This window comes from Moschus berezovskii, chromosome 24 (assembly GCF_049115385.1).
Source record: "Moschus berezovskii isolate FMDL1 chromosome 24, NW_MosBer_1.0, whole genome shotgun sequence".
Taxonomy (NCBI): Eukaryota; Metazoa; Chordata; class Mammalia; order Artiodactyla; family Moschidae; genus Moschus; species Moschus berezovskii.
The window spans coordinates 10,616,621-10,641,823 of record NC_142483.1 but is presented as its reverse complement, the minus strand read 5'-3'; the positions used below and the strand labels follow the sequence as shown (position 1 = coordinate 10,641,823).

Here is a 25,203-nt window from a genome sequence, read left to right as displayed (position 1 = left end):
AGGCCTCCTCCCAGGAAGGTCCTTACCTCCTGGTAAGGAGGGTAGCACCTCCCACTCCAGTTAACTCCCCAGAGCTCATCTTTCTGGCCACAACTCTAGGATTAGCCCCTGCTGCCAACAGCACCCGCCTTTGGTGCCCCCATCACGGATGGCCCCCAGTGCAGCTCCCCCAGGCCAGTGGCCCCGTGGGCTCATCTGTCTGCCCTGCTCATGGCTCCTGTTGGCCGGAGGCAACTGAGCCTGACTCAGTGCTGCCCATCACCTGTCCACGTGCCCAACCAGGTGCCCTGTGGACAGAGTGACCAGAGCCTCGGGCTTCTTACCTCTGAGCGGGGTAGGATGGAACCCAGCAGTTCTGGGCACAGAGGAAACCCTTGACCTGTGGAGCCACCCTGGACTCCACTGCATGGTCAGTAGGGTGTGGCCCTGCCGGTGTCAATGGCACACAGCAGGTCTGTGTGCAGACCTCTGAGAAACAGACAGCGGTGTACCCCCTCCCACTCGCACACAGGCACACACACAATCACACCATCGACACTGGCCCACGGACTGGCAGGATCCTGGAGTCTGCAAAGTCAACGCTGGGACAAGAGAACATCTGGAAGGGAAGCGTCCCCCCATGTTCCTCTCCCTGGTCCCAGGCCATGACCCCGCACTCCTGGCCACAGCAGGGGTAGAGAACCTGTAGCCACAGCCCTGGCCGCAGCCCTTGGACACCGTGGCCCTTGTTAGCAGATGGCCCCTCCCATGGCCCCTGCAGACAGGCAGCAGGTGCTTTGATGCGCATAACACTTAGGGTAGATGGAGATGGCCCACCTGGCGGACACTGTGCCTGGTGCCAGCACCTCACTGTGCCAGCGTTATCCGCCATCTAAACGGTCACCAGGGAGGAGCTGGGCCAGGGCATGGGTCAGTGCGGGGCAGGAGAGGCCATTGGTCCCAGGGCCTCAGTGCCAGCCCCAGGGCCTGCAGGAGACAAAGCCCTGCCCTTGGAAGTGTGATGGAGGAATCAGTCCTGCCCTGGGGAGTCTGATGGAAGAGACGCAGCCCTTCCCTGGGGAGTCTGATGGGAGAGGCAGCACTGCCTGGATACTCAAAGGGAAGGCTGTGAAGACTGGGCCAGGCCAAGGAGCCGGCTGGACAGGACAGGTGGCTCCCCGACCTGAGGTCTGCCCCAGCCATCGGGCCTGCTGCCTGCTTCTCTGCCAAGCCAGCGACAGACGGCTCTCTCGGAAAACAGTCCACTTGGCTGAGCTGAGCTGGCTGTGAGCCAGGGCAGGAAGGCCAAGCATCCTCACTGGTGCAGCCGGGGAGCTGGCCTGGGTCCTGTATGGGGGCCGGGTGAGCAAGTGGCAGTCGGGTTCGACCAAGCCACAGCAGCCGCCTTCCACGACGCCAAACATAGGTGTCAACTGCTATTCCCCCCACACAGCCCACCCTAACTTCCTTGCCCTCTGCCCGCCTGCCAGCATCCCTCATGCTCTCTCTCGGAGAGTGTATGTGTCGTGTGTACACAAGAGCTGTGTGGGCCCCCAGCCCTGCCCCTCACGTGTCGTGTATGCACAGAAACCCACCTGCACGGAGACATGTGTGTGAATTCAGAGGGGTGATCCCCCACTCCCTGCCCAGTTTGAGCAGAATGGCCCCTAGAATAGCAAGTAATGGAGGGAGTGTCAGAGGTGTCAACCCTGGACGTTAAGGACACGTGTCTTACCCCAGCCAGGGGGTTTCTTCCATATTCAGGCCCTTCCTGGGGCTGTGGAGTTATCAGCACAGGGGGCCCACTCGTGGGTCGAGCTGGCCCGAACCCCTGGAGAGGGCTCGCTCCCTGTCCTTTGAGCATCATCATTCTTACTTTACAAGTGGGAAACCAAAACCCCAAGGTGAAGCCTCATGGAGGCTGAGGGTTTAATGGGCACCCTTGCCTTATCAGTGAGATGGAGTGACCCCAAGGAGTCCTCGTGGGGCCACGGAGACTTGGAAGGCTTCAGCCTCAGCCCCCACTCACTGTTCAGGATGCCAGAGCGCACATGCTCGGGCCCGGTCAGGAGGCCAGGACCCTTTGCCAGGGCCCCTGCATGTAATCACTAGGTGGTACTGCTTCCTTGTTGTGTCTCAGAGGCGGGGGCACCTGCAAGCCAAAGCAGACCCAGAGACTTCCAGAGACCCTCCCACCAACCCTAATGACCCTGTCCCGCCACATCCCCAGTTCCACATCACATCAGACATAGTGACCGCAGCTGGGTTTACAGTGTATTTTCACACATGTGACCTTGTCTGCCACCATCCAAAGCTAATGCCACTCTCTACCAAGGAAGGGGCATGGGCTGGCCCTCTCAAGGTGGAAGAGGTAGGGAGGAGTCCTGCCCACGTGTATCTGAGCCCCCGGGGGACAAAGTGTTGTATTAGTCGCTCAGTCATATCCAACTCTTTGAGACCCCATGGACTGTAGCCTGCCAGGCTCCTCTGTCCTTGGAATTCTCCAGGTAGGAATACTGGAGTGGGTTGCCATTTCCTTCTCCAGAGGGACAAAGACTGCATACAGATTCCTGAGCCTCACAGGCAGTCTAAACGGGGGCTAGAATCCTTCTGTGTGACACATTTCCCCCATGTCACTGATGCCACCAGCATCTCATCCTGCACTGAGACCAGTACAGAAAGACAAAGGGAGCCATTGGAGCAGTTGCAGGGATGGCCCAAGTGAATGCCAGAATCCCAGGGACCATCCCAGGTCAGGCAGGACCCAGGCCCAGCCTGTGAGGGGATCCCAGAGGAGGGTCCCTGCAAGGATCACTCTGGAGGCCTAGAGCCACCGACCCCCACCCATGCCCTTTTCTGTCCTTGCAGAAGGTTTGCCTAAAAAGTTGGTGAACGAAGCCACATGTTCTAATCTGCAGTCCTCCCACTGTGCCTGCCTGTTTTCATTACGGAGGGAAAGAGCATCCGAGCCCTGTTTATAACCCCCTTTTAGATAACAAATCACATTTTCTTTTCACCAGCGAGTGTGTTGAATTGATATTTTTCCCCTCGGTTTAATGGGTTTGTGTGTTCAGGAATGATCTTCATCAACTGAAACTCCTTATTGTGTTTGATGTAATGTCAGCTTTCATTATGCGCTTCAGTCAGAGCCAGGCCCAGGGAAAGGCCGAGCACCCTGGAGCCTGGGCCCCAGCCCTTGCCCCTACCCTGGGCCTACCCGAGCTGCAGTCTCCCTAGACTGGTGGGTGGGCAGGTGCGGGAGGGGTTGGAGATGAGCTGAGAAGGCAGGATGGGGCCAGGGTGCGACTCCTTTGTCCCTCCCTGCCTTAGTGTCCTCCCCTGTGTAACGGGGTCATGGGGCTGTTGGGAGAATCCTATACTGCAGTGTGTGTGAGGCCCTGATAGACACAGCAGATGCCTCACAGGACTGAAACTTCATTCTTCCAGTCATCAGGAGGTTGTGGTCTTACCCAGGCGTGGCGCCAGGTGTGTAATCAATGTTCCAGAATGTTCAAACCATGCCCGTAGGTCCAGCCAGTGCCCGGCACCCCCAGACCTCTGATAGGAAACAACCCATACACGCCTGGGTACCAACCATCTCAAGCCTCACACCCAGCACCTGGACAGTCACCAAGGCTCAGCTCCTCCCTGAAGCTTGAGGAACCTGAGCCCAGAGAGAGAATAGCATAGCCCTGAGGTCACACAGCACATGGGACCCAGCCAGGCCCGGGCAAGGGGTAGCCCATCATGGAGTAAGTGCTGGCGTGGTGTTTTACAGCCATACCTTTGGGAGCAGATTTGGTCATCATTCCCACTTGCAGACCACAAAGAAACGGGCTCCCTGGTGAGCAAGGGCCCACTAGGGCCATGCTGCAGGTGCCTGCTGTACAAAAGAGGGCTGAGAAGCACCAGGGGAGGGTGACTCAGACTGTGGCCCTAGCTTGAGCCCTGCCCTAGGGCCATCGAGGCAGGGGTGGGGTGGCCCATCCTGAGCGGTGGCACCTGATGGCACCAGATTCACCTTCTGGCGGCCTCTGTCAGCCGTGCTCAGTTCTGATTAAAGATCATTAAACATGAAATTAGCCCGTTTGTGTTACGGGTCCCTGGGGTGGCTGGTGATTATGACGTGCAGATGGCCGAGAACCCCGGCAGCGGGCAGGAGGGCCAGGCCAGGACGGGCGGCACTAGCAAAGGCAGGCAAGGCCGGGAGGCAGGCGCGGGGGCCGGGCTTTGTTTTCTCCTGCTCCTGTTGTGTAAACCCCCTTGCATTTCACAACAAATCACAGATAATTAATAAGTACATGCCTGTAATGAGCAGGCTTTTTAATAGAAGAAATTGGAAGATGCGGTGTCGAGTCATTATTTCGCTCTGTCCCAGTCTCGCTCTATTTTTCCGTCTTCCCCACTTCCCCCTTGGTTACTGCCTCAGCCAGAGTCTCCGCGGACAGGCTGGCTGTCAGCCTACCTCCCAGCAGGGCTGCAAGGCAGAGACCCTGGTCCTGGACTCAGGGAGCCCTGGGGGATCCCACCCCAACCCCGGGGTACCACATCCTCCTGGTGCCTGTGAGGGCCCCTGAGGATGGTCTGGCTGGGGTGGGGGTGAGGCCTTCCCAGCCTGACTCATCCAGCCCTCCCTGGACGGCAGCTCTGGATGGGGGAGAGGATGATGTCTGCCCCACCCCCAAGGAATCTAAGGGGGCCATTCCAGCCAGGCCTCAGAGCGGGAGGCCCTGGCTGCACCTCAGGAGACCATGACTGTTGAGGCCGCTCTCTCCCACCAGGAGGAAGACATCGTGTACTATGACGCCAAAGCTGATGCTGAGCTGGTGAGTGCCCCCACCCTTGCTGGGGGGACGGGGGGAGCCTCCAGAGACACACCCCCCTATTCTGAGACCTGTAGCCTGGGCTGGAAGAAGAGTGTTAGGACTCAGCATTCTGAGTCTGGCCTTGCAGGGCTATGGTCCCACAGCCCCCCACCCTGTACCTCCCACCACTCCCTAGAGATCCTGACCCCTCCAGGGCTGTGCCTCTGCGGCACCAAGGGGCACAGCTTCACTGCACAGGGTGGGGTGGGCCCGGCCTGTCCTGGGCAGGATGGTGAGGCCCACGGACCTTCTCCTCTCAGTCAGATCAGGTGCCTCATCGTGGGGGCAGAGGGCTGCTGTGTGCTGGGAGAACAGGGGAGAGAGGGAGCAGGTGGGGAGGGCTTCCTGGAGGTGTGGCAGGCAGGGCCGGGGTGCGGGTGTGTTTCAGGTCAGTGCAGGTCCCTTTGCTGTGGTGAGGGGACCATGGCTTCAGTGTGCGGACCACCGCATAGCCAGGCCCCACCATCAGCTCTGGCCCTGGACTAAGTCATCTCACCCCACCCCAGCCCCCTGTAGAGGCAGTCTGCAGCCTGTTCTTCAGATGAAGGAGAGGGCCCTGGCTCCTCAGGGGTCACCACCTCTGAAGTGGTGGCCCTGGGACTGGCCAGAGAGCCTGGAGCTACATGGCTCTTCCGCCTCCACCTCCCTGACTGTTCACGTCAGCTTGGGCAACCCTGCGACAGAGAGAGGTCCCTGTCACCAGGGGACTCACATGAAAGATGTGTGACCATTTGAGGTGTGAGGAGACCAGTGTCTGAGGGTGCAGGCACATGGAGCAGACTGTTTGGTGAACCTGTCTAGGCCCAAATTCATCTGCCTGCCTTGAGGCAAAAGCAGTTGAATCCCACTATCTCCTCTGTAAACGAAAGTGTCACAACTCAGTCTCTGGGGTCACCTGTGCTGGCTGGTGCAGGAGACCCCATGTCTAGACTCCCACTCCCGGGCCTGTCAGCCCTGGGGGGTTGCCCGGGAGCCCCCAGGATGTATCTGATAGCACCAAGAGGTGGGCAGGCAGGAAGGGATTCCTGCAGAGGGTCTGTGGGTGCCAGGCCAGCCTCGGCGAGCCTTCAGGAGGGCAGGCGGGCAGGGGGCCCGAGAAGGCAGAGTGGGTGGGCTAAAGCAGGTGTGCTTCCCCCTTGGCTGAGCTTCCGTGGCTCCCAGAGAAGTTGCTAAAATTATAGCTGGAATCTGAAATTCAAATGAAGAACAAACCTTTAATTAGACCCTGAATCTAATTCCTTACCCCCCTCACCAGCGGGCTGTAATTTTAGCAATCAGTGCATTAAATATAAACCAGGAGACTGCGGTTGCCCACCATACAAAAGCCCCTGGGCTTGGGGGCAGCACTGAGGGGCTCCTGGGCCAGTCTGGTGCTCAACCTCCTCCCTGGATTCCCTGTTCCCTGCAGCCCCCAATCCCTACCTCTGTATCACTGACTCCTTGCCCCCAGCCCCTTGGACATCTTCTGGGGGGAGGGGAGGCTAGGGATTACCCAGTGAGGGGGATTCACCCCAGGGCAGGACTGGGCCAGGCTCAGTTAGGCAAAAATCCCAGCCCTCCCAGCCCCGGTATAAATATCAGCACGCACACATTCCCCAACTCTCCTGCCTGTTGTGTTGTTTTGTTTTTTTTAATCTTTGCCAGAGGTACAGTTAGAGATCTTTCTAGACCATTTACTTTTAAATTACCAGCCAGAAGGTGGGGGTAGGGGGGAAAGAAGGAAGGAAAAAGTTCGCCAGCTGATAGCTTATCAGAACAGAATCCAAATGTCACGTTAGTTGGGAAAGTTGGGAGATTAAATTTTCCAGCGCCCTTCATCTGCCGCTGACATTTCGGGGGCTTTCTTCTCCCATGCTCCCCCTCCTCCCAGCAGAACGTGAGTCGCTCACGCCTTGGCTCCCCAGCGCTGGCCTCCATGCTCAGCAGTTGCCTCTGCCCCGGCTTCTGAGGGTCTCCCCTAGGGTGTGCCGAGGTGGGCAGCGGGATGGCACCCTGGGTAAGGGGCAATGGAAAGGCAGCAGATGGCTTGGTTTCTGCCATACAGAATCCACTCTTGAAGAGATGAAAAGGGTGTTTGTGCAGGAGGCCCTTCCAGCCAGCCAGCCCCACTGCGTGCCCCCATTCAGGCAGTAATTCATTCCCCAGACCTGAGGGTGGACCCACAGCACTCCCCGGGTGGGGAGGGCACAGCTGGCTGGGTAGGGAACATAAGGGGCGTGCCGGGACCCAGCGAGCAAGCAAACAAGCGGTGGGGTTGGCCATCACATGAAACCCACCCGGGAGAGCAAGCAAGCTCAGCCTGGTGCTGGGGCTGGTCACGGGCGGTGGGGTGGGTGCTGAGGGGCAGTGCGGGAACCTGTGTCTGGTTCAGCTGCTTGCACTCCCTCCCCTCAGGTCACAGAGCTCCCTAGCTCTGCCCCGCGCCCTCCTCCTTGCCTGGGTCTCACTCATCTCCCCTTGCCTCCCCATCTGGCTTTCCCCATCTTCCCCTTCACTCTCTACTTCCATCTTCCCTTCCCCCTTGCACACCTGCACCCGTGCCTGCCCACCGCCGCCACCCCGCTCGGCTGCGGCATCAACACTGTAGTCACAGACCCACTCCCGCCAGCCTGTGGTGGGCAGGGGCACACGGCGCATGCCCAGCCTGCCCGGCGGAGAGATGCCGTAATTGGCACCTGTCAGACGGCGGCAGCTCATTTTAGAAAGTCAGCGGGGGCCTTGCTAGTCCTGCTGCTAGCAGGCGCCGCACACCCCTCCTTCTGGAGGTTACGGGGCCTCCATGCTACCCCTGCCCGAGCCCAGCTCTCTCCCCAGGACTCCCCCCACTCTAGTTCAGCCCCTGGAGCCACCCCACTGCAGGGGGTGGTGCCCCCCCCCCCCCCGCCAGCAGGTGGAGCTCGGCCATCTCCCTGGTGCCAAAGGAATTTCATGCAGGGGGTGGGTGGGGCCAAGTTGCGGGGTATACTCTCAAAGCTCCTGGGAGGGGGTCCTGAGGCTGCCTCCATGATTACACAGAGCAAGTCCTTGGAAGCCGGGGGTAGGGGGGTCTGTAGCCCACTCCTCCTCTCTGCCTCCGCGATTTGCCTCCTTTGCTGATCATTGGTATTCAGGGATGAGGGGAAGCGCTTGCTGATCATTGATGTTCAGGGATGAGGGGAAGGGCTTGGTTTGCTTTTGGTTTTGGAATTCAGGTTTAGCAAATGTGGCGATGGTGGGTGGGATGTGTGGGGCAGGTGGGAGTCACAGGCCTTCCGGGCAAGGGGTCCATACCCCATGGCCCCCTGTCTGGGTGTCTCTCCATCTCCCTTTTGTCTCTGAGCACAGTAGTCTCTGATTCCAAGATGCCCCATCTCCCAGATTCTGGCCCCTCTGTCTACAGTTCTGTCCAACCCCACTCCACCATTTCCCAGCCCTGACACTACCATGGTTGTCCGGGTTGGGGGGGTCCTCTCTGCAGGACGACCCTGAGAGTGAGGATATGGAAAGGGGGTCCAAGGCCAGCACCCTCCGGCTGGACTTCGTTGAGGACTCAAACTTCAAGAACAAGGTCAACTATTCATACACGGCTGTGCAGATCCCCACGGACATCTACAAAGGCTGTGAGTGCACAGCGTGATCGGGAGCAGCCCTCCCCACCCATCGTGGGGGCACAGCCCCCACCTGGCCCGGGCACTGCCAGGTCCCGGGTGCTAAGTCAGTGCCATCCACCTTCAGCCGCCTGCACCCAAGGTCACACGTGCCCACCTCTCAGAGCCACCCACACACACGCATCAGGCCACTCTCAGGCACAGCCTCACACTGCCTCTCAGCAGGGTATGCAGCGCTGAGCCTCTCACCCTTGTGCATGTATGGTCTCCTGCCTGTACCCACATGCCCACACAAATGCATGCACATAACTGTTTCCCCCGCATGCTGGGCCAAGTCCCCCTGTCCCCAGAGGAGCTCCTCCCCCCGCCCTCACCCATTCCCTGGCTCCTGGCAGGAAGGGTTGAGGAGCTACCACAGCAGATGGGCACAGGGGTTGGGAGGACAGGAAGCAACTTGTCATTCACAGACATGGACCCTGTAACACCTCCCTCGTCCTCCTTGGTGGGTGGGGCGGGGTGGGGTGGAGATAGAGGTCAGGGGATAAGGTAAAGGGTGGTTGAGATTCCCAGCTCCAGGGACAGTGTATCTTGGCATAATGTGGAGACCAGTTCACTACAGCGAAAAGGATTCAAGTCAGACATGAGGATGACCTTGCTGAAGAACTTGGGAGGTGCAGGGAGAAGAGGCCAAAAGTCAAACACTGACTGGGGAGCTCTGGCTGCAGGATTGAAGGCTCTGGGTTCTCTTGGTCCTGACATAATTCTGGGGGCACCCACAGGGTAGCCTCAGAATTCAAGGGGCCCACGGTGGGGGTTCTTGAAGCAAAGGTTCTGGAGCTTCTGAGTGATCTTCAGAAACCCTGGGAATTCTCCAGGGTTCTCAGGGAGGCCCCCTCCACCTTTAGGGTCAGCCAGGCCATCTGGGCAGCCTCAGGCAGGAGTGAGGGTGGATGTCCCCCCACTCCCCCAAGGGCCGCCCACAGGCCACCTGCCTAAGCCAGTCGAGGGGCACTATCACAGGCAGGCACGCTAATTAAAACAGGAGCCACACCGCCCTCCCCAGTCACCCCTCGCTACCCACACAAATTACATTTTATATGTTTTTTATTTACTGTGTCACTTTTAATTAAATCTGTAATCGCCTGCCTGAGGGGGCATGGTCCCCGTTTCCCAGCTCAGCGTGATCTAAGAGCGTGGGCACGTGAGTGTGGGTGTGTATGCTCAGGGCTGAGTAGCATGCCCTTTCCAGGTGGGGGGCTGACCGTAGTGTGTGCTCCAGTGTGTCTCCCAGTGAATGTGTGAGCAGGCAGGTGGTCATGGATACCTGCTGGGACAGCCCAGCCAGGTCCCCTCTCGGTCCTTGACCTGAGTCAGGGACACCCCTCTGCCAGCAGCCAGCGGGGCTCCTAGGGTGATCTGTCTGCCCTAAGCCTCTCATTGTGCAGATGGGGGAAACTGAGGTCCAGTGAGGGGTGGGATCTACCAGACAGACTCTCGCAGGGCAGACAGTACAGTGTGAAACACTGGAGAGTCTGACTTCATTTTTTCCTTAGAGAGAAAAATAGAAATTGTACAACTCACTAAGTTTCTAAATTAGGAAGGAGACCATAACATACTGTTCAATAGGCACAACCAATGCTAGAAATGTGTTTTGTTTTCACATTACGGTCAGTTAAGAGAAGCTGCAGGGCCGGAGGGAAGGGAGAGAGCGCCGAAGGGGGCAGACAGCAGACAGACAGCAGAGGCTCCACAGACTGGCGAGCAGAGGGAAGTATGCCCTGAAATATGCTGGCGCCCCCTAGGCTGTGAGAGTTGGACCATAAAGAAGGCTGAGCACCAAAGAATTGAGGCTTTCAAACTGTGGAACTGTGGTGCTGGAGAAGATTCTTGAGAGTTGCTTGGACAGCAAGGAGATCAAACCAGTCATTCCTAAAGGAGATCAACCCTGAATATTCATTGGAAGGACTGATGCTAAAACTGAAGTTCCAATACTTTGGCCACCTGATGGAAAGAGCAGACTCACTGGAAAAGACCTCAATGCTGGGAAAGATTGAAGGCAGGAGAAGGGGGCGACAGAAGATGAGATGGTTGGATGGCATCATTGGCTCAATGGACATGAGTTTGAGCAAGCTCCAGGAGACAGTGAAGGACAGGGAACTCTGGCGTGCTGCAGTCCGTGGGGTTGCAAAGAGACATGACTGAGTGGCTGAACAACAACCTAGGCTGTGGGCTGACCCTGGAGCATTTGGTTTTTTGGTTTTGTTTTTGTTTTTTTGGTCCGTGTGGCATGCAGAGATCTTAGTTCCCTGACCAAGGATCAAACCTGTGCCCCCTGCAGTGGGAACTCAGAAGTGTTAACCCCTGGACCACCAGAGAAGTCTGCATTTGTATCTTTAAATCCCACCTTTGGGAATTCCCTGGCAGTCCAGTGCTTAGGACTCCATGATTCCACTGCAGGGGGCACAGGGTCCATTCCCAGTTGAGGAACTAAGGTCCCACATGCCACGCAGCATGGCCAAAAACTGAAGATCAAACAAATATAAATCACAGCTCTTCAGCTGCTCTAAGTGTTTCTTGAGAGAAGCATGCATGCTAAGTCGCTTTGCTACCCTATGGACTTTAGCCTGCCAGGCTCCTCTGCCTATGGGATTCTCCAGGCAAGAATACTGGAGTGTGTTGCCATGCCCTCCTCCAGGGGATCTTCCTGACCCAGGGATCAAACCTGTGTCTCCTGTGGCTTCTGCATTACAGGCTGATTCTTTACCGCTGAGCCACCGGGGAAGCCCCTTGAGAGAAGAGCAGAGCCTTTGGAAGACATTCTCTGGTTCTCGTCTGGGGCGTGCATCTTCAGGGAGAGGGGATCGTGTCAGGGCTCTGCCGGGGGAGAAAGGAGGTGGGAGAAGTTAGAGGAAGAAAGCCCCTGGGAGAGCTGTTGGGGGACAGAGGCCTGACAGTAGCAGGCCTGCCGTTTTTTCTGAGTGTCCCACATGCAGGGACAGGCACAAAGCACATGTGCGGACATGGGCTGCACGCCTCCACTGGGCAGATCCAGGGCTGTCCTGAGTTGAGCGGGAGTGGGGCATACTGTAAGCCATCCTGAGTCTCTGCCTAGGTTGAGGGATCTACAGGATGGAGTCCATCAACTGAGAAGCCTTAGTCTGTGAGTGCGTATGGGGGGAGAGTCTGGCCACCCCCACACACCAGTCACATGTGCAGCCACAGCAGCTGGAGGAGACGGAGGGTGGGGTATCTTGTTGGGGGAGGTGAAAGCGGGACTCATGGGTGTCTTCCTGTCGGGGCAGAGTGGGATGCAGGTATGATCATGTGTGCCCTTGTGCCCACGGCCACAGTCAGGCTGCTGGGCAGGTAGATTTAGGAGTGAGGAGGTGACACATGTCACTGGAAACACAGAGGTGAGATGTAGGTATGCCTGGTGTATACCTGCATGCAGTGTGCAAGGGCAGGCTGTGTGTGTGTGTGTGTGTGTGTGTGTGTGTGTGTGTGTAAGCGCACGTGCCAGTGTTGGAGCAGGATCATGGCATAGCCCCTACCCCTCCAAGAGCCCCTGCCCCCACCCCTGCCTGCTCCTGGCCCTAGTTGATTAATCATGGAGCTGAGTGGCTTCCAGCTTATCAGGTACCTTAATAGCTGAATAATTCCAGCCCCATCATCGGGCCCTTAATTGCTTTCTTGTGGCTGCAGCCCGGAGTACATGCTGAGTGGGTGAGCTCCCAAGGGGCCAGCGGCAAGCTCCCAGCAGCAAGCCGAACAGGCGTTCGGGCTCAGAGCTCCCTGCCACGTGGGTGGCCCCTCTGTAGGGGCCACGGGCCCCAGCTGCCCGCCCTGGCTGAGAGCAGACTGAGCTATTTCTTGGGAGGGAATGAGGATGTCTTTGTGGAGGAGCTGGTGCGGCCCCAGCTGAGCCCTAGGAAGTGAGGGAGACCCGAGGAGGCAAAGAGCTTTCTAAGTGGGAGGCATGTGAGTGGGTGTAGTCATGAGGTTCAGTGGGGGAACCGCCGAAGCGCTTCCCACCCCAGCCCCCTGCTTCCCCCTCAGCTACTGTCATCCTCAATGAGCTCAACTGGACGGAGGCCCTGGAGAATGTGTTCATGGAGAACCGCAGGCAGGACCCCACGCTCCTGTGGCAGGTCTTCGGCAGTGCCACGGGAGTCACTCGCTACTATCCAGGTGGGCGCCAGCCCATCTCCCCAGTCCACTCAGCACCCCACCCCCCTCCACCTCCCTGCCCCCTCATCCTGGGTGCATGGGAGGGGATGGTCACCTTGTCCATTGCGGGGTGGCCTGGCCCACTGCTGTAAGGCCTGCTACCAGGGCCAGGCACTTCCCAGCCGGCACTGCCCCCCCAGTCATCTCCTTTCCTCCCACAGCTACGCCGTGGCGAGCTCCCAAGAAAATCGACCTGTACGATGTCCGAAGGAGACCCTGGTGAGCGAGCAGGGAGGGGTGGGGCAGAAACACCCCCTCAACTCGCCCGCCCGCTCCCCCCCCGACCCCAGTATCCAGGCCTCCGAGCAGGGTGCAGCCAGCTCTATCCAATTTTCATTTCACACATCGTTGCCACTGGAAAATGGATCCCATCACCCAGGCAGGCCTCCCAGCTGCCTCTGCCCTCAGCCACTGCCCGGCTCTCCACCCTCTCGGGACTGAGGGATTGGGCCCGTGGGGGTTCCCAAGGGGGATGTGTCCTCTGCAGGGTTGGCCAGCCCCTGCCATACCCCCGTCGGAGCCCTAGACACCCTTACCCCATCCCTGCCTCTCCTGCCATACTCCAGGGCCTCATCCCCTGCCACTTGTTCAACCCCCTTCGCAGCTATGACTCTCTGCCCTTGGCTCCTCAACCAGGGCCAGGGGAAATGACAAGCCACTGAGGCCACGGAACATGCCTCCTTTACACTCTCTGGATCACGTGCTCACCTCTCCTTGGTGTTGTTCATGTGTTGGGGGCCAGGTCACTCATACTATGGGCAACGACTGTCTCATTAAATATAGTATCCTTAATGCCGAGAACCCTGTCCAGCCCAGGCCATGGACACACCATAGAAACATGTTGAATCAGTATGGGGGTGAAGGAAGGAAGACCGCCCCCTGCCAAGGTCCCAGTAAGGCTGGCCCTCACTGAGGCTTCTCCTGGGCAGGTATATCCAGGGGGCCTCGTCGCCCAAGGACATGGTCATCATCGTGGATGTGTGAGTGAGCAGCGCTGGCCGGTGGGGTGGGATCAGGGCTGGGGACTGGAATCTGCTGCTGGGGAACATCTTGGGGGAACACTACCAGGCGCCTCCGTGACCTACCCCCCCACCCAGGAGTGGCAGTGTGAGTGGCTTAACCCTGAAGCTGATGAAGACGTCAGTCTGTGAGATGCTCGACACGCTCTCCGATGACGACTATGTCAATGTGGCCTCGGTGAGTGCCAGGGGCCAGGAATAGGTCCCTCCCTCCCGGCCCATGCAACCCCTTCCTTCCCTGGGCCAGCCTGAGGCCACTCACCACTGTCTCGGTCCCTGCAGTTCAACGAAAAGGCACAGCCTGTGTCATGCTTCACACACCTAGTGCAGGCCAACGTGCGTAACAAGAAGGTGTTCAAGGAAGCTGTGCAAGGCATGGTGGCCAAGGGCACCACGGGATACAAGGCCGGCTTTGAGTACGCCTTCGACCAGCTGCAGAATGTGAGCCCCCTGGGTGGGCGAGTGTGTGGCCAGGGACAGGCAGAGGCCTGAGCTTGGTGACACCAGGGAAATCAGATGGCCTTGTTAGCATCCAAAAGGCAGGTCGGGCAGACAGCACCGTCTGCTGTGGGCAGGGGAGGGGCAGAGGGCAGGCCTACCCTGGGGAAAAAGACCCCCCAACCTTGGGCTGGGGAGGGGCCCAGAGCCAACTGTCCCCACATCTCCTCCTGCCCAGTCCAACATCACTCGTGCCAACTGCAATAAGATGATCATGATGTTCACGGATGGTGGAGAGGACCGTGTGCAGGACGTCTTTGAGAAGTACAACTGGCCCAACCGGACGGTGAGGCTCAGCCCCGGCGGGAGCTGCCCTGACCCAGCCCGGTCCAAGGGAGGGGCTGTCCACCGATGGCCATGGCAGTAACCTCCAGCCCCAAACAGGTGCGTGTTTTCACCTTCTCCGTGGGGCAGCACAACTACGACGTCACGCCACTGCAGTGGATGGCCTGCACCAACAAAGGTACCGCATCCAGCGGCCCTGCCGCAGGCCCTGCCTGCCGGGCCCCGCCATCCGTTGGGCTGCTTGTCCACCTGTCCTCCCATGTGCTCAGCGTTCTCCCTCCTTGTTCTTCCACGGCTTGTCTTTCCATATGTGTGACTGTCTATCTGTCTATGTGGCTACCTTGTCCGTCTGACGCAGCTTCTTTCTGCCCATCTGATTGACCATTGTCCATGTGTCCCCCGCTTGTCTGCTCCTGGGTCTATTTGCTGATCAGTCGATCTCTCCATGCAATTGGGCCTCACCCACTGGTGGACTCTGAATGTCACTGCCATCCTAGAATGAGAGCCTTCAGGCCTCAGGTTCCTCCTTTCACCCCAGGGTCGCTTCCTTACACCCCTGCTCTCACAGCCCCTTCCATGCTGTCACAGGGTAATGGCAGGGGGGCACTAAAGGGAAGTGAGCTCAGGGGAAATGACACCAAAAAATGGGAACCTGAGAGACAAATCTGGGCTGCAGACACACCCCCAGGGTACAGGGCCCCCGTGCCATGCTCCCAAGCACCACCACCACCCAGGCCCACCTGTCTCCCCTGCCCTCGCAGGTTACTATTTTGAGATCCCTTCCATCGGTGCCATCCGCATCAACACGCAGGTAAGGCTCGGGTGGGCTAGCGCTCCTTGCAGCCCCTTTTCTTTGCTTGGCTGGGATGTTGGAAAGATGGGCTGCTGTGTGGTGTGAGTGCCCCCTGGTGGCTGATTGACACATGGGGAGACAGAACCGGGAAGATTCAGTGGGAGGGGCAGACTCATGACCCCACCCCTGCCCCGCTCCCTCCCCAGGAATATCTTGACGTATTGGGCAGGCCCATGGTGCTGGCGGGCAAGGAGGCCAAGCAGGTGCAATGGACTAATGTGTACGAGGATGCACTGGTAAGGCCTCAGGGCAAGGACGGGGCGGGGCCGACCACCTCCCCATGGGATGTGCCCACAGGGTCAAGTCCCACGAGGGCCCCCTGATGGTGGTAAACCAAACAAATGAGAAAGAGAGGTGGCCTGTCCCTGCAGCGCCCCCTGCTCTGAACACTCAGGGTGGGGCATGGCTGCCCACAGGGGTCTGACCCATACTCTTCCTCTCCTTTCAGGGGCTGGGGATGGTGGTGACAGGGACTCTCCCTGTTTTCAACCTGACACAAGATGGCCCTGGGGAAAAGAAGGTGAGGCCTGAGGAGGGTTGGGCACGCCCATAGCAGGTCTGGGCTGGAGGAAGGACAGGAGGCTGCAAACCGGACCAGGGTGGCCACTTGTGAGAGCAGCTTGAGGTCATGGGTGTGGGCAGTTGGGCAGGGTGAACCCCTCCCATGGGATTGAGCCCACTGTAGACCCCTGCCTCTGCTTCCAGAACCAGCTGATCCTGGGCGTGATGGGCATCGATGTGGCTCTGAATGACATCAAGAGGCTGACTCCCAACTACACGGTGAGTATAGTTAACCTCTCCATCTCCCTGCTCTCCCTCTCTTGTGGACGTAAGCCAGGCTCAGCAGCGGCTGATGGGGATTCCCACAGCTCTGTGGAGTCCTCTGAGTTCAGGCAGTCAGGGAAGGCTTCCAGAGGAGATGACCTTGGGGCTGGAGCTGGAATGGGCAAACTTTCTGTAAAGGGCTAAGCTATGAATATTTTAGGCTCTGCCAACCTAAATACTCATACTCAATTCTGCTGCTGTATTGAGAAAACAACCAGAGACAAAACATAAATAAATGGGTATGGCTCTGTGCCAATATAGTTTTGTTTGTGGATACTGGAATTTGAATTTCAGATCATTTTTACATGTCATGAAATACAAATTCCTCATTTTTAGTCATTTAAAAATGTAAAAACCATTCTTGGCTCACAGCACTACAGTAACAGGCAGTGGGCCAGATGTGGTCCATGGGCCCTAGTTTGCCGACCCCTGGTTTGTCACCTAGGCAGCAGTGTCCCAGGTAGAAAGGAGGGGAAGGCAAGCCTTGGAGGCAGAGGGAACTCTCTGGACAAAGGTTTGAAGGTGAAAAACAGAATCAGAGCCAGGGAAGGGGCTAATCACGGTGGCTGGCCCAGGGCCTGTGGCAAAGGGAGTTTGGGATTTGGTTGTGAAAGCATTGGGAGATGCATGTCAGCATGCTAAAAGGTGAGCCACATGAAGGCCCCGGGTCACTGGCCTCCACGTGCAGTGAGAAGACTGCCTCAGAGAGGTAAGGGGCGAGTCTAGAACCCTGCTTTTTCTTTCCCTTCCACCTGGAAGGGACGCCGTAGGTAGTCCAAAGGTACACTTGTCCTCCTGTGTTCTACCAAGATGGGGAACAGGAAGAGACTTAAGTGGAGAAGGGAGGGGAGGGCAGCACAAGGGAATGCCTTGTGGGGCCAGTGGTGGTGGGGAGGTCCCACTGATCTTGAGAGCCAGGGGGAGGAGCTGAGGAGGCCAGATGGCATTCAGGTCCCACAGAGCTGGCCAGCGTGGGCAAGGGCTGCTGCATGAGGGCATAGCCTGCTGGGCTTGGCTTGACAGGTAGGCTTGGGGCCACACGGTATGTGGGGGCCCCTGGCGCAGGCAGGCGGACAGCAATCCCCCACCAGCATGGAAGGCAGGATGAGGAAGAGCCTGGAGGCCGGGAAATCCCTGCCCAGCCCTCCAGGCCCTAAGCCCCCATCTACACCCCCAGCTTGGCGCCAACGGCTATGTATTTGCCATTGACCTGAATGGCTACGTACTGCTTCATCCCAACCTCAAGCCCCAGGTGAGCCAGGTGGGGTGGCCTGCAGGGTGGGGGGGGTGAACCCTATGAGAGCGGGACTCCTGACTTCCTCCTGGCCTCCCCTAGACCACCAACTTCCGGGAGCCTGTGACCCTGGACTTCCTGGATGCAGAGCTGGAGGATGAGAACAAGGAGGAGGTAAGGAGAAGAAGGGAAGGAGGGATGGGGGCGAGGAGGGGCACCCAGAGCGGGGAAGGGTTGGGGTTCCGCCCTTCACGGCTCTGGCCCTTCCAGATCCGCAGGAGCATGATCGATGGCAACAAGGGCCACAAACAGATCAGAACCCTGGTCAAGTCCTTGGACGAGGTGAGAAGGTGGCGGAAGGGGGAACAGCAGGTCGGGGGTGGGGGGGTCACACCCTCCAACCCCCCCACTTCACCCCTGCCTGCTGCCCCAAGTACCTGACCCAGCATTTTCTCCCAGAGGTACATAGATGAGGTGACGCGGAACTACACCTGGGTGCCCATAAGGAGTACCAACTACAGGTGAGCCGGCCAGCTGGGCAGGCGGGGAGGGGCCGGGGGCCCCAGAGCCTGAGCCCTGCTGCTCCTCCCTCCCTCACCCCCATGTGCCCATTCTCCCCAACCCTACTGGGGCTTTTAGCAGCCAAGACTGCTCACTTCTCACCCCCTGGGTGCTTAGTCCCCAAGGGTCTCTCGCTGGCCCTTCATGAACCAGCAGTGTCTCCTGGGAGCGCAGGGCAGAGACAGGTCAGAACATCTGACATTTCCCCGCTACCCCACCACCCTCTACACCCCTCCCTCCCTGGATGTCTGCATCAGGATGTCATCCCTCCATGGCCATCAGAGCCCCAGAGCCGGTCCCCCGGCGGGTCAGGCCCAGTCAGTACCCGCTGGCTGTGCTCCGCATGCCTCATGGTCCCCTCCTTCACACTCCAGTGCCAGCCCACGATTGCTCTCAGTGTGTCAGTGCCAGCCCTGCTTTTAGCTGACTCTCACATGGCCTGCATCTCTGGGGACTCTGGCAGCACCCCCACCCCCACAACCTAGCTCACTGGCCTGGCCGTGTTCTGCCCCTTGTGAGTGTGCTGCTGGCCAGGTGATGTGATGGGGGGAGGCTGCTGGGGTGAGGGGCGGGATGGGGAAACTTGCCTTGGGACTGGGAGTTCGGAGGCCTCAAAGAGAGTCTGGGACTTGGCGGGTCCAGGCCCCTCGACCATGAATGTGGCACAGCAAACCAGGGAGAGGCGTCCCTGGTGGTCCCCAAGGCCACGGGGAGGAGGATGCGTGCGGTGTGGCCTCCCCTTCCCAGCCGTGACCTATGCTCCCCGCCACCCCTCCTCCCCAGCCTCGGGCTCGTGCTCCCGCCCTACAGCACCTTCTACCTCCAAGCCAACCTCAGTGACCAGATCCTCCAGGTCAAGTGTAAGTGGCCCGGCCCCTGCCTGCGCCCTGCACCCTCGCCTCTGCCCCTGCACCCTGGCCGGCCCCAGGCAGCACAGCCAGCCGCTTGTGACCAGGTGGCCCCTCCTGCCCACTCTGCCTACCCACCCCACCCCAGGCGCCCGCAGGCTGGGGGCACCGGCCATCGGAAAGTCTGTGGAATTCTGCATGCTCGCCTTTTCCCCAGTTTGGTTCCAGACCATTCTCTCATGGTTTCAGTTGAGGTTGTTGTTTTTGCTTCCTCCTCCTCCGTGTCTTCCCTCCTGAGCCTGCCTCCCCCACACGGCCCTGGGGGCTGAGTTCTTGGAAGACACACCCTCCTCTCATCTCTCTCGCCCCAGCTCTCTCCCCCAGTGGTACCACCCCCCGGGTCTCCCCCGACTCTGCCCCCCAACTCATCCTCCCTTATCTTCCTCTTGCCTCCTCTCCCACCTTCTTCCTCCATCGCCTTCCCGCCCCCCTCCCACTCTGCCTTTGCCTCTCCCTCTCTCCTCCCTTTCTCCCTCCTGCATTCCCCTCCCTGAACCCCCACCTTCTCTCCCTCCCTCCCTCTGCTCACTCCCTCCATTTCTGTCCCCCACATTCCCTCCCAGCCACTGCCACTCCCGCTTCCCCTCCTTTGCTCCTTCCTCCCCCCTTCATCCCAGCCTCCCCCACCTTCCCTGCCTCCTGCACCTTTACTTCCTCCCTGCTCCTCTCTGCCTGTGGCTCATCCCTGCATGTCCTGCTCACCCTGGGCCTCCCCCAGAGGCCTCCGGGAGCCTGTGGCCCCGCCTGCCCACCACCCGAGGTCACTGGGAGGGAGGCTGGGGCTCCGGCCCTACCGGGAGCCCCCTGCCCCCACCCCCGACCCCGCACCTGCCTGGCTGACTGGGGCTCATCTCCTTTGAGTTTTCTTGCTCTCTCTTTCTCTCTCATGTCGTTTTTTTGCAAGAAGTTTCCTTTCGGTATGATGATGAGACACAATATTTTCATTCAAACAGCCATTGAATAAAATATTGTTTGTGCCCCTCCCCTTCCCCTCCCCCTTTTCGTTTGTTTTTGTGTTTGTGTTGTTTTTGTTTTCCTCGCTTTCTCTCTTGGTGGACTGTCCCAGTGCCAATCAGCAAACTGAAGGGCAAGTATATTCAGAACCAGTGCACCCTCCTCTCCCCACCCCATCCCTTGTCCTCACGGTCCTGCTTGCCCCCCTCCCTGCCCAGGACCAGCCAAACCCCTGCTCTCCAGGGCTCCCCACCAGCATCCCCTGGGCTCCTCCAGTTCTTGCCTTTCCTTTGATCCCTAAACCTCTGTTAGAGCCAGCAGCCCTTTCCCCTGGGCCCTGCCTGCAGGGTGGTCTCCAGCGTGTTCTAAGAGCTCAGACCCTCTCCTTATCCTCCTGGTTCCCTCTGGGCAGGCCTCTGCTCCCCTCCTCCATTTTCTCTGTCCCTCCAAGACAACTCAACAGTGGGGAGAGGGCTACATGCCTGTCTGCCACCTCCCACCCAGCAGGGCAGGGGGCCTGAGATGTATAGGAGGTAGATCAGTCCTCAGAGGACTTATGTGAGACTTCCTCAGGGAAAGACTTTCTCCTCTGACCTCTCCAGTTTGTCTCCAGAAGCCCTCCCAGCCGGGAGATAAAAGGCTTCTGAAGCCCCACACCCTGACCCTGGGGCAGAGGCTCAGGCTAGGGCAACAGCCAGGCCACCAGGAGACAAAGGCAGACTGGGCGCTGGCCGAGGTGCTGAAGCCCCTGTGCCAGGTGACTCCTGAAGCCTACGGCCCAGCCCTGCCCTGGGGTGTTGACTGCTCCTGGCGAGAGAGGTCAGGTATGGGGAAGGTGTTCCCCTGGGAAATACAGGCTGACTTGGAGTCCCAGGTCTGGCTGGGAACAGAAGGGACCCCCAAGGGCCAGAAGAGGAGCTTAGAGGGAATCAGGTTGGGGGTGAAGAAAAAGCTTCTGGCATTCAGAGGTACTTAAGCCAGAGAGTTCAGGGAAAAGGTAGGCAGAGAATTTACAGGCCCCAGCAAAGAACAAGAGTACTGAGAGGTCAGCACACAAGGGTCTCTGCTTCTGGCACATGGAGAGGCCCTCACACCTAGGCATGCGACATGGAGAGCTGTGGGGAGATATCCTGTCCCCAGTCCCCAAGGGGAAGTAAGACCTCCCCAAGAAGCCCTAGTGGCCCTGTCCAGGATAGTCCAGCAAAGGGGATCCCACTGCCCCCACTGGTCTGGGTGGAGGTGGAGGACATGCCCTGCTCCCACTCGCTTGAGTTGTCTTTTCTGCCCTCCCACACCCCTGCCAGGGACCCCAGCAATGCAGGGCCCTGATAACAATGACAACCATAGCATAGTCTCCCTTCCTGCTCCCGCACCTCTTTTTCTTTCTCCTCCTCCTCTCCCCACTCCCACCCTTCCCTGTCGGCTTGTGTCCAAACCCTGCCTCACAGTTCTATCAGAAAGCAACAGTCCAACCAGTGACTGCCCAGAGCCTTCAGACACCCCAAGTCCAGAATCTTGCAGTGCATTGTGGGAGTATTCTGGATCAGGGAAGACCCCACTTCTACAAAAGTAAAGCCCTGGGATAACAGAGAGATCAGAATCTGGATGAAAGGATGTGGAGGTGCATTGCCCAGCGTGTCAGAGCAGAGGGCCACCTCCCAGACATGGACCAGCAAGGTGGCCAGTCCCACTGGGTAGGGAGAAACCCCAGAGGAGCCCTAGTAGCCACATCCCCAGATTCACTCACAGACCCATACGGGGACCCTGGCACACATATACGTGTGCTTACACACTTCTGCAAACACACATACTCACATACCTGCCCTCACATGCACACACACGCTCATACGTCAGTGCTTACTCTCATACACGTAGAGGCCCAATGGGTGGGTCCCTCAGCAGCATCCCATGCGTTCTCTGGAGCCCCCAGCTCCTCCCTTGCTGCACTGAGCCCAGACAAGTCCTCAGAAGGAGAGACCAGACCCAACCCTTCTTCCCCACCTGCCCTCAGGCTCCCAGCCCAAGAAAGCAGGTGTTCAGGTGCAAGAAGCACCTCTGTGCCCTCCCAGCTCCAAGACGTCCTCCCACAACGTGGGAACATTCCAGGATCTCCCTGCACCCAACCTCCTAACCCAGGGAAGACCGCTGGACCCCCCCCACAATGCACTGCAGCCCACCCCCAGCTGCCCACACTGTCTCTGGTTGGACTGTCTGTGCCCGTGAGAGACCCCCTCAGTTTGGCCATGTTGATGCCTGACACAGAACAAAAGCGAGACCTACCAAAATGCAAACAGCTACAGCAAAGAGAGAGAAAAATCCGCAGCCAAAAGCCAATTCCCCTTCCTCAAAGTCTCTTTGGAGGCGAAGGAAGCTCAGCATGTGGTTTTTTTCCATTATGGATGTGATCAGAGCGAGACTGGCGCCTCCCCTAGACCATGCATATATATAGCAGTGTGTGTATATATATGTGTGTGTGTGTGTCCGTGTATATGTGCTATACGGTCGTATGGAAGCATATACAGCCACGCCAAGGGACTCACTGCCGACAGAGGACCAGGCCTGGGCAACATATTGGCTATAACTGCCCTCCTCCTGCGATGCTGTAGTCTCCACAGGCCCTCCTCCCCTCCCTGCCCGCCCCTTCTCTCTGGCTCGAACTTGAACATGGAAGTGACGGGTTTCCTCTTTGCTGGTGTCTCCCTCCCTCCAGCCGCCCTCTTCCCTTTCCCTCCAGCCCCGTCAGCTCTGAACCCCTGACCTCCCACCTCCCCAGCCCCCGCCGGATAACCCCCCGTTTCTGTTGCAGATTTTGAGTTCCTGCTCCCCAGCAGCTTTGAGTCTGAAGGACATGTTTTCATTGCTCCCAGGTAGCTTGCGTGTGGCCTTGCTGAGGTGTCCCCACCCCCGCAACCCGACCTCCCTGGCCCCGCCTCCTGCACTGCTGCCTGGAGCTGTGTGTGTCTGTGTCCTGTGCCGTGTCCCCCCGCCACGCATAGCCCCGTATGTGCGGCCGTGTGCATACCCGGGCCATGTCGCCACACCAGGCAGCACTGGCCAGCTGCCCACAGCTTCGGCTCCCACCAGGCCTCGGGCGGGAGGGCTCTGGACTCTCCGCTGACCTTCCCTGCCCCGCCACAGGCCACCAGGAAAGAGCCTTTTCCTCCCTGAGCCGGCTGTCCGCAGCGCCCCCCTCGCCGGGCAGCGGCTACTCCGGTTTGTGGCGCCCGCCCCCCACAGCCCCACCCCGCACCCATCCTTGTCCGTGTCAGTCAGTGTGTGTGTGGGTGTGGGGACCGAGCCAGCCAGAGCCCCTGCTGACAGCACCCCATCTAGGTGCGGTGGCTCCCTGAGGACCGGGGGGAGGGACAGGGCTGTGAAGAGCTACTCTGGCAAGTAAAGGATCAGGGCCCAGCACAGGCCTGGGCCTGGAACCATCCCTAGCGGGCACCCTCGTGTACACACCCTTTGCCTCTTGGCCCACACCTGAGCAAACCACTGGGCCCCCGGATGGCGAAGCCCTCCCCCGGGGCCTGGGCTTTGCATGAGGGCAGGTGGGTGCAACTGACAGAGACCCATGGGCACTCCCGGGCACCACACGGGGGCTCTGGACACTCCTAACCTCCATGTGTGTACACGTGTGTGCATGCACCCACCAAGTTCGCTGTGACTCTGTGGATGTGTGTTTGTATTCGTGAGTCCTTGTGCACATTTGTAAGAGTCCGAGTGTAAATGTGGGGCGGCTGTATGCGCTGGTGACAGAGGGAACGTGCAAAGGCCTGTGCGTGGCCCACAGGACCCTGGGGGAGCTCTGAGGGCAGGGACCATGTCTGTTTTTGTCATCTCTGTATCTCTGGCACAGGAGAGCTCAATAAATATGTGTTGGGTGAGTGTGACTGTATACTGGGGGTGGGGGCGGGGATTGCAGGTGACTTGTATCCCAAGTACATCTGTGTGGGTGTCACTCTGAGTGTATCAGGTGTGTCCTCCAGGCTGTGTGCTTCACAAAGGCCCTGGGAGTAAGTGGGGACTGGGACCCAGCCCCAGGTGCCCTCACAAAGCTGTGCGCCCTTGCACAGCCTCAGGAAGCAGAGCATTTAAAAAATTCCCACAAGACTTCCCTGGTGGTCCAGTGATTAAGAATCTGCCTGCCAGTGCAGGAGACACGGGTTCAATCCCTGGTCGCGGAGGATCCCACATGCCATGGAACAGCTAAGCCCATGCACCACATCCACTGGGCCTGTGCTCTAGAGCCCAGGAGCTGCAACCCCTGAGCTCACGTGCCCTAGAACCCTTGCTCTGCAACAGGAAAAACCACTGCACTGAGAAGCCCATGCACCGCAACTTGATAAATGCCCATGCAGCGACAAAGACCCAGCAGAGCCATAAAAAAAAAAAAGCTCCCACAAAGTTGCTGCCATGCAGGCAAGAAGGGAGGTTCCTGGTGGCAGCGGTGTGGATGAGGAATTAGGCAGGAATGATAGCTCTATCTACCAAGGTAGAGGGACTGCTCACCGAGACTTCCTGGGGAGCAGAACCCCAAGCAGATCTCCCCACTCCCCACACCCCCATGTTCTTTGGACCCAGAGTCTGAACCCAGAGGGGCCTTGATAAAGTGAGAGGTTTGGCCTGTCCACCTGTGGGGGAAGAGCAGTCTGGGCAGAGGGAATAGCCAATCCAAGGACCCACATGTTCCCACCAACTTCTAAACCCCTCTGTAGTACTATGAAAACAAACTACGGCTCAGGGAGCCTGAGCAAGTTGCCCAAAGGTACAGAGCCAAAGGAGCAGCAGGACGAAGTCTTAGACTGACTGAGCCGGTGCTGGAATTCCACCACTGTGGTCATCATGGGGCATTTCCTGGGGCCTCCCGGGTGTACCGTGCGACTCCAGCTACACAGGAGAAGAGGGAGGCTCTGCAGGGTCATGCCAGAAAGGAGAATCTGCTTGGATAGAGGGCACAGACCCTCATTCTCTGCTTCTTCCACCCAAGAGGGTCAGGTCCTTCCCTTTCAGACCTGGTAACCTGCTAGGCATATATAGTTGCTGCAGCCCGTGAGAATACACATGCCCTTCCCCAAGGCCTGGGCTTCTCGGCGAAGGGCCAGGCAGGCCTGTTGGGAAGCCTCAACCCTGTTGCCCTCTGCAGCACCCCCAAGCCCACTCTTCTTGCCCCTCCGCACCCCCAGAGAGTATTGCAAGGACCTGAATGCCTCAGACAACAACACCGAGTTCCTGAAAAACTTCATTGAGCTCATGGAGAAAGTGACTCCAGACTCCAAACAGTGTGAGTGCCTGGTGGGGCGGCCGGGTCTGGGCAGCACCCAGGCAGCAAAAAGGGGCAGCCCAGAGGAACCCAGACACTGGGCAGGTGTGGAAACACGCAGGCCCAAGCCGAGGGCAGGTCCTGG

At 58.7% G+C, this 25,203-nt stretch overlaps 1 protein-coding gene across 5 annotated transcripts in view; it reads left to right on the top strand.

The window, feature by feature from the left end:
• Positions 1-25,203, top strand: part of CACNA2D2 (calcium voltage-gated channel auxiliary subunit alpha2delta 2) — a 141,342-nt gene that overhangs the window by 110,090 nt on the left and 6,049 nt on the right. For 4 of the 5 annotated variants that reach the window (XM_088831632.1, XM_088831629.1, XM_088831630.1 and 1 more), the window contains exons 5-24: positions 4,761-4,805; positions 8,302-8,443; positions 12,488-12,619; positions 12,820-12,877; positions 13,588-13,638; positions 13,756-13,855; positions 13,960-14,118; positions 14,354-14,461; positions 14,560-14,638; positions 15,222-15,271; positions 15,460-15,549; positions 15,762-15,833; positions 16,019-16,093; positions 17,316-17,390; positions 17,475-17,546; positions 17,643-17,714; positions 17,832-17,893; positions 18,717-18,793; positions 22,602-22,662; positions 24,982-25,079. In XM_088831632.1, the coding sequence (XP_088687758.1) occupies positions 4,761-4,805; positions 8,302-8,443; positions 12,488-12,619; positions 12,820-12,877; positions 13,588-13,638; positions 13,756-13,855; positions 13,960-14,118; positions 14,354-14,461; positions 14,560-14,638; positions 15,222-15,271; positions 15,460-15,549; positions 15,762-15,833; positions 16,019-16,093; positions 17,316-17,390; positions 17,475-17,546; positions 17,643-17,714; positions 17,832-17,893; positions 18,717-18,793; positions 22,602-22,662; positions 24,982-25,079 (1,678 nt within the window). Of the gene's footprint in view, positions 1-4,760; positions 4,806-8,301; positions 8,444-12,487; positions 12,620-12,819; positions 12,878-13,587; positions 13,639-13,755; positions 13,856-13,959; positions 14,119-14,353; positions 14,462-14,559; positions 14,639-15,221; positions 15,272-15,459; positions 15,550-15,761; positions 15,834-16,018; positions 16,094-17,315; positions 17,391-17,474; positions 17,547-17,642; positions 17,715-17,831; positions 17,894-18,716; positions 18,794-19,907; positions 19,929-22,601; positions 22,663-24,981; positions 25,080-25,203 lie in introns of all 5 variants that reach the window. The other variant, XM_055413904.2, reaches the window with a different exon arrangement.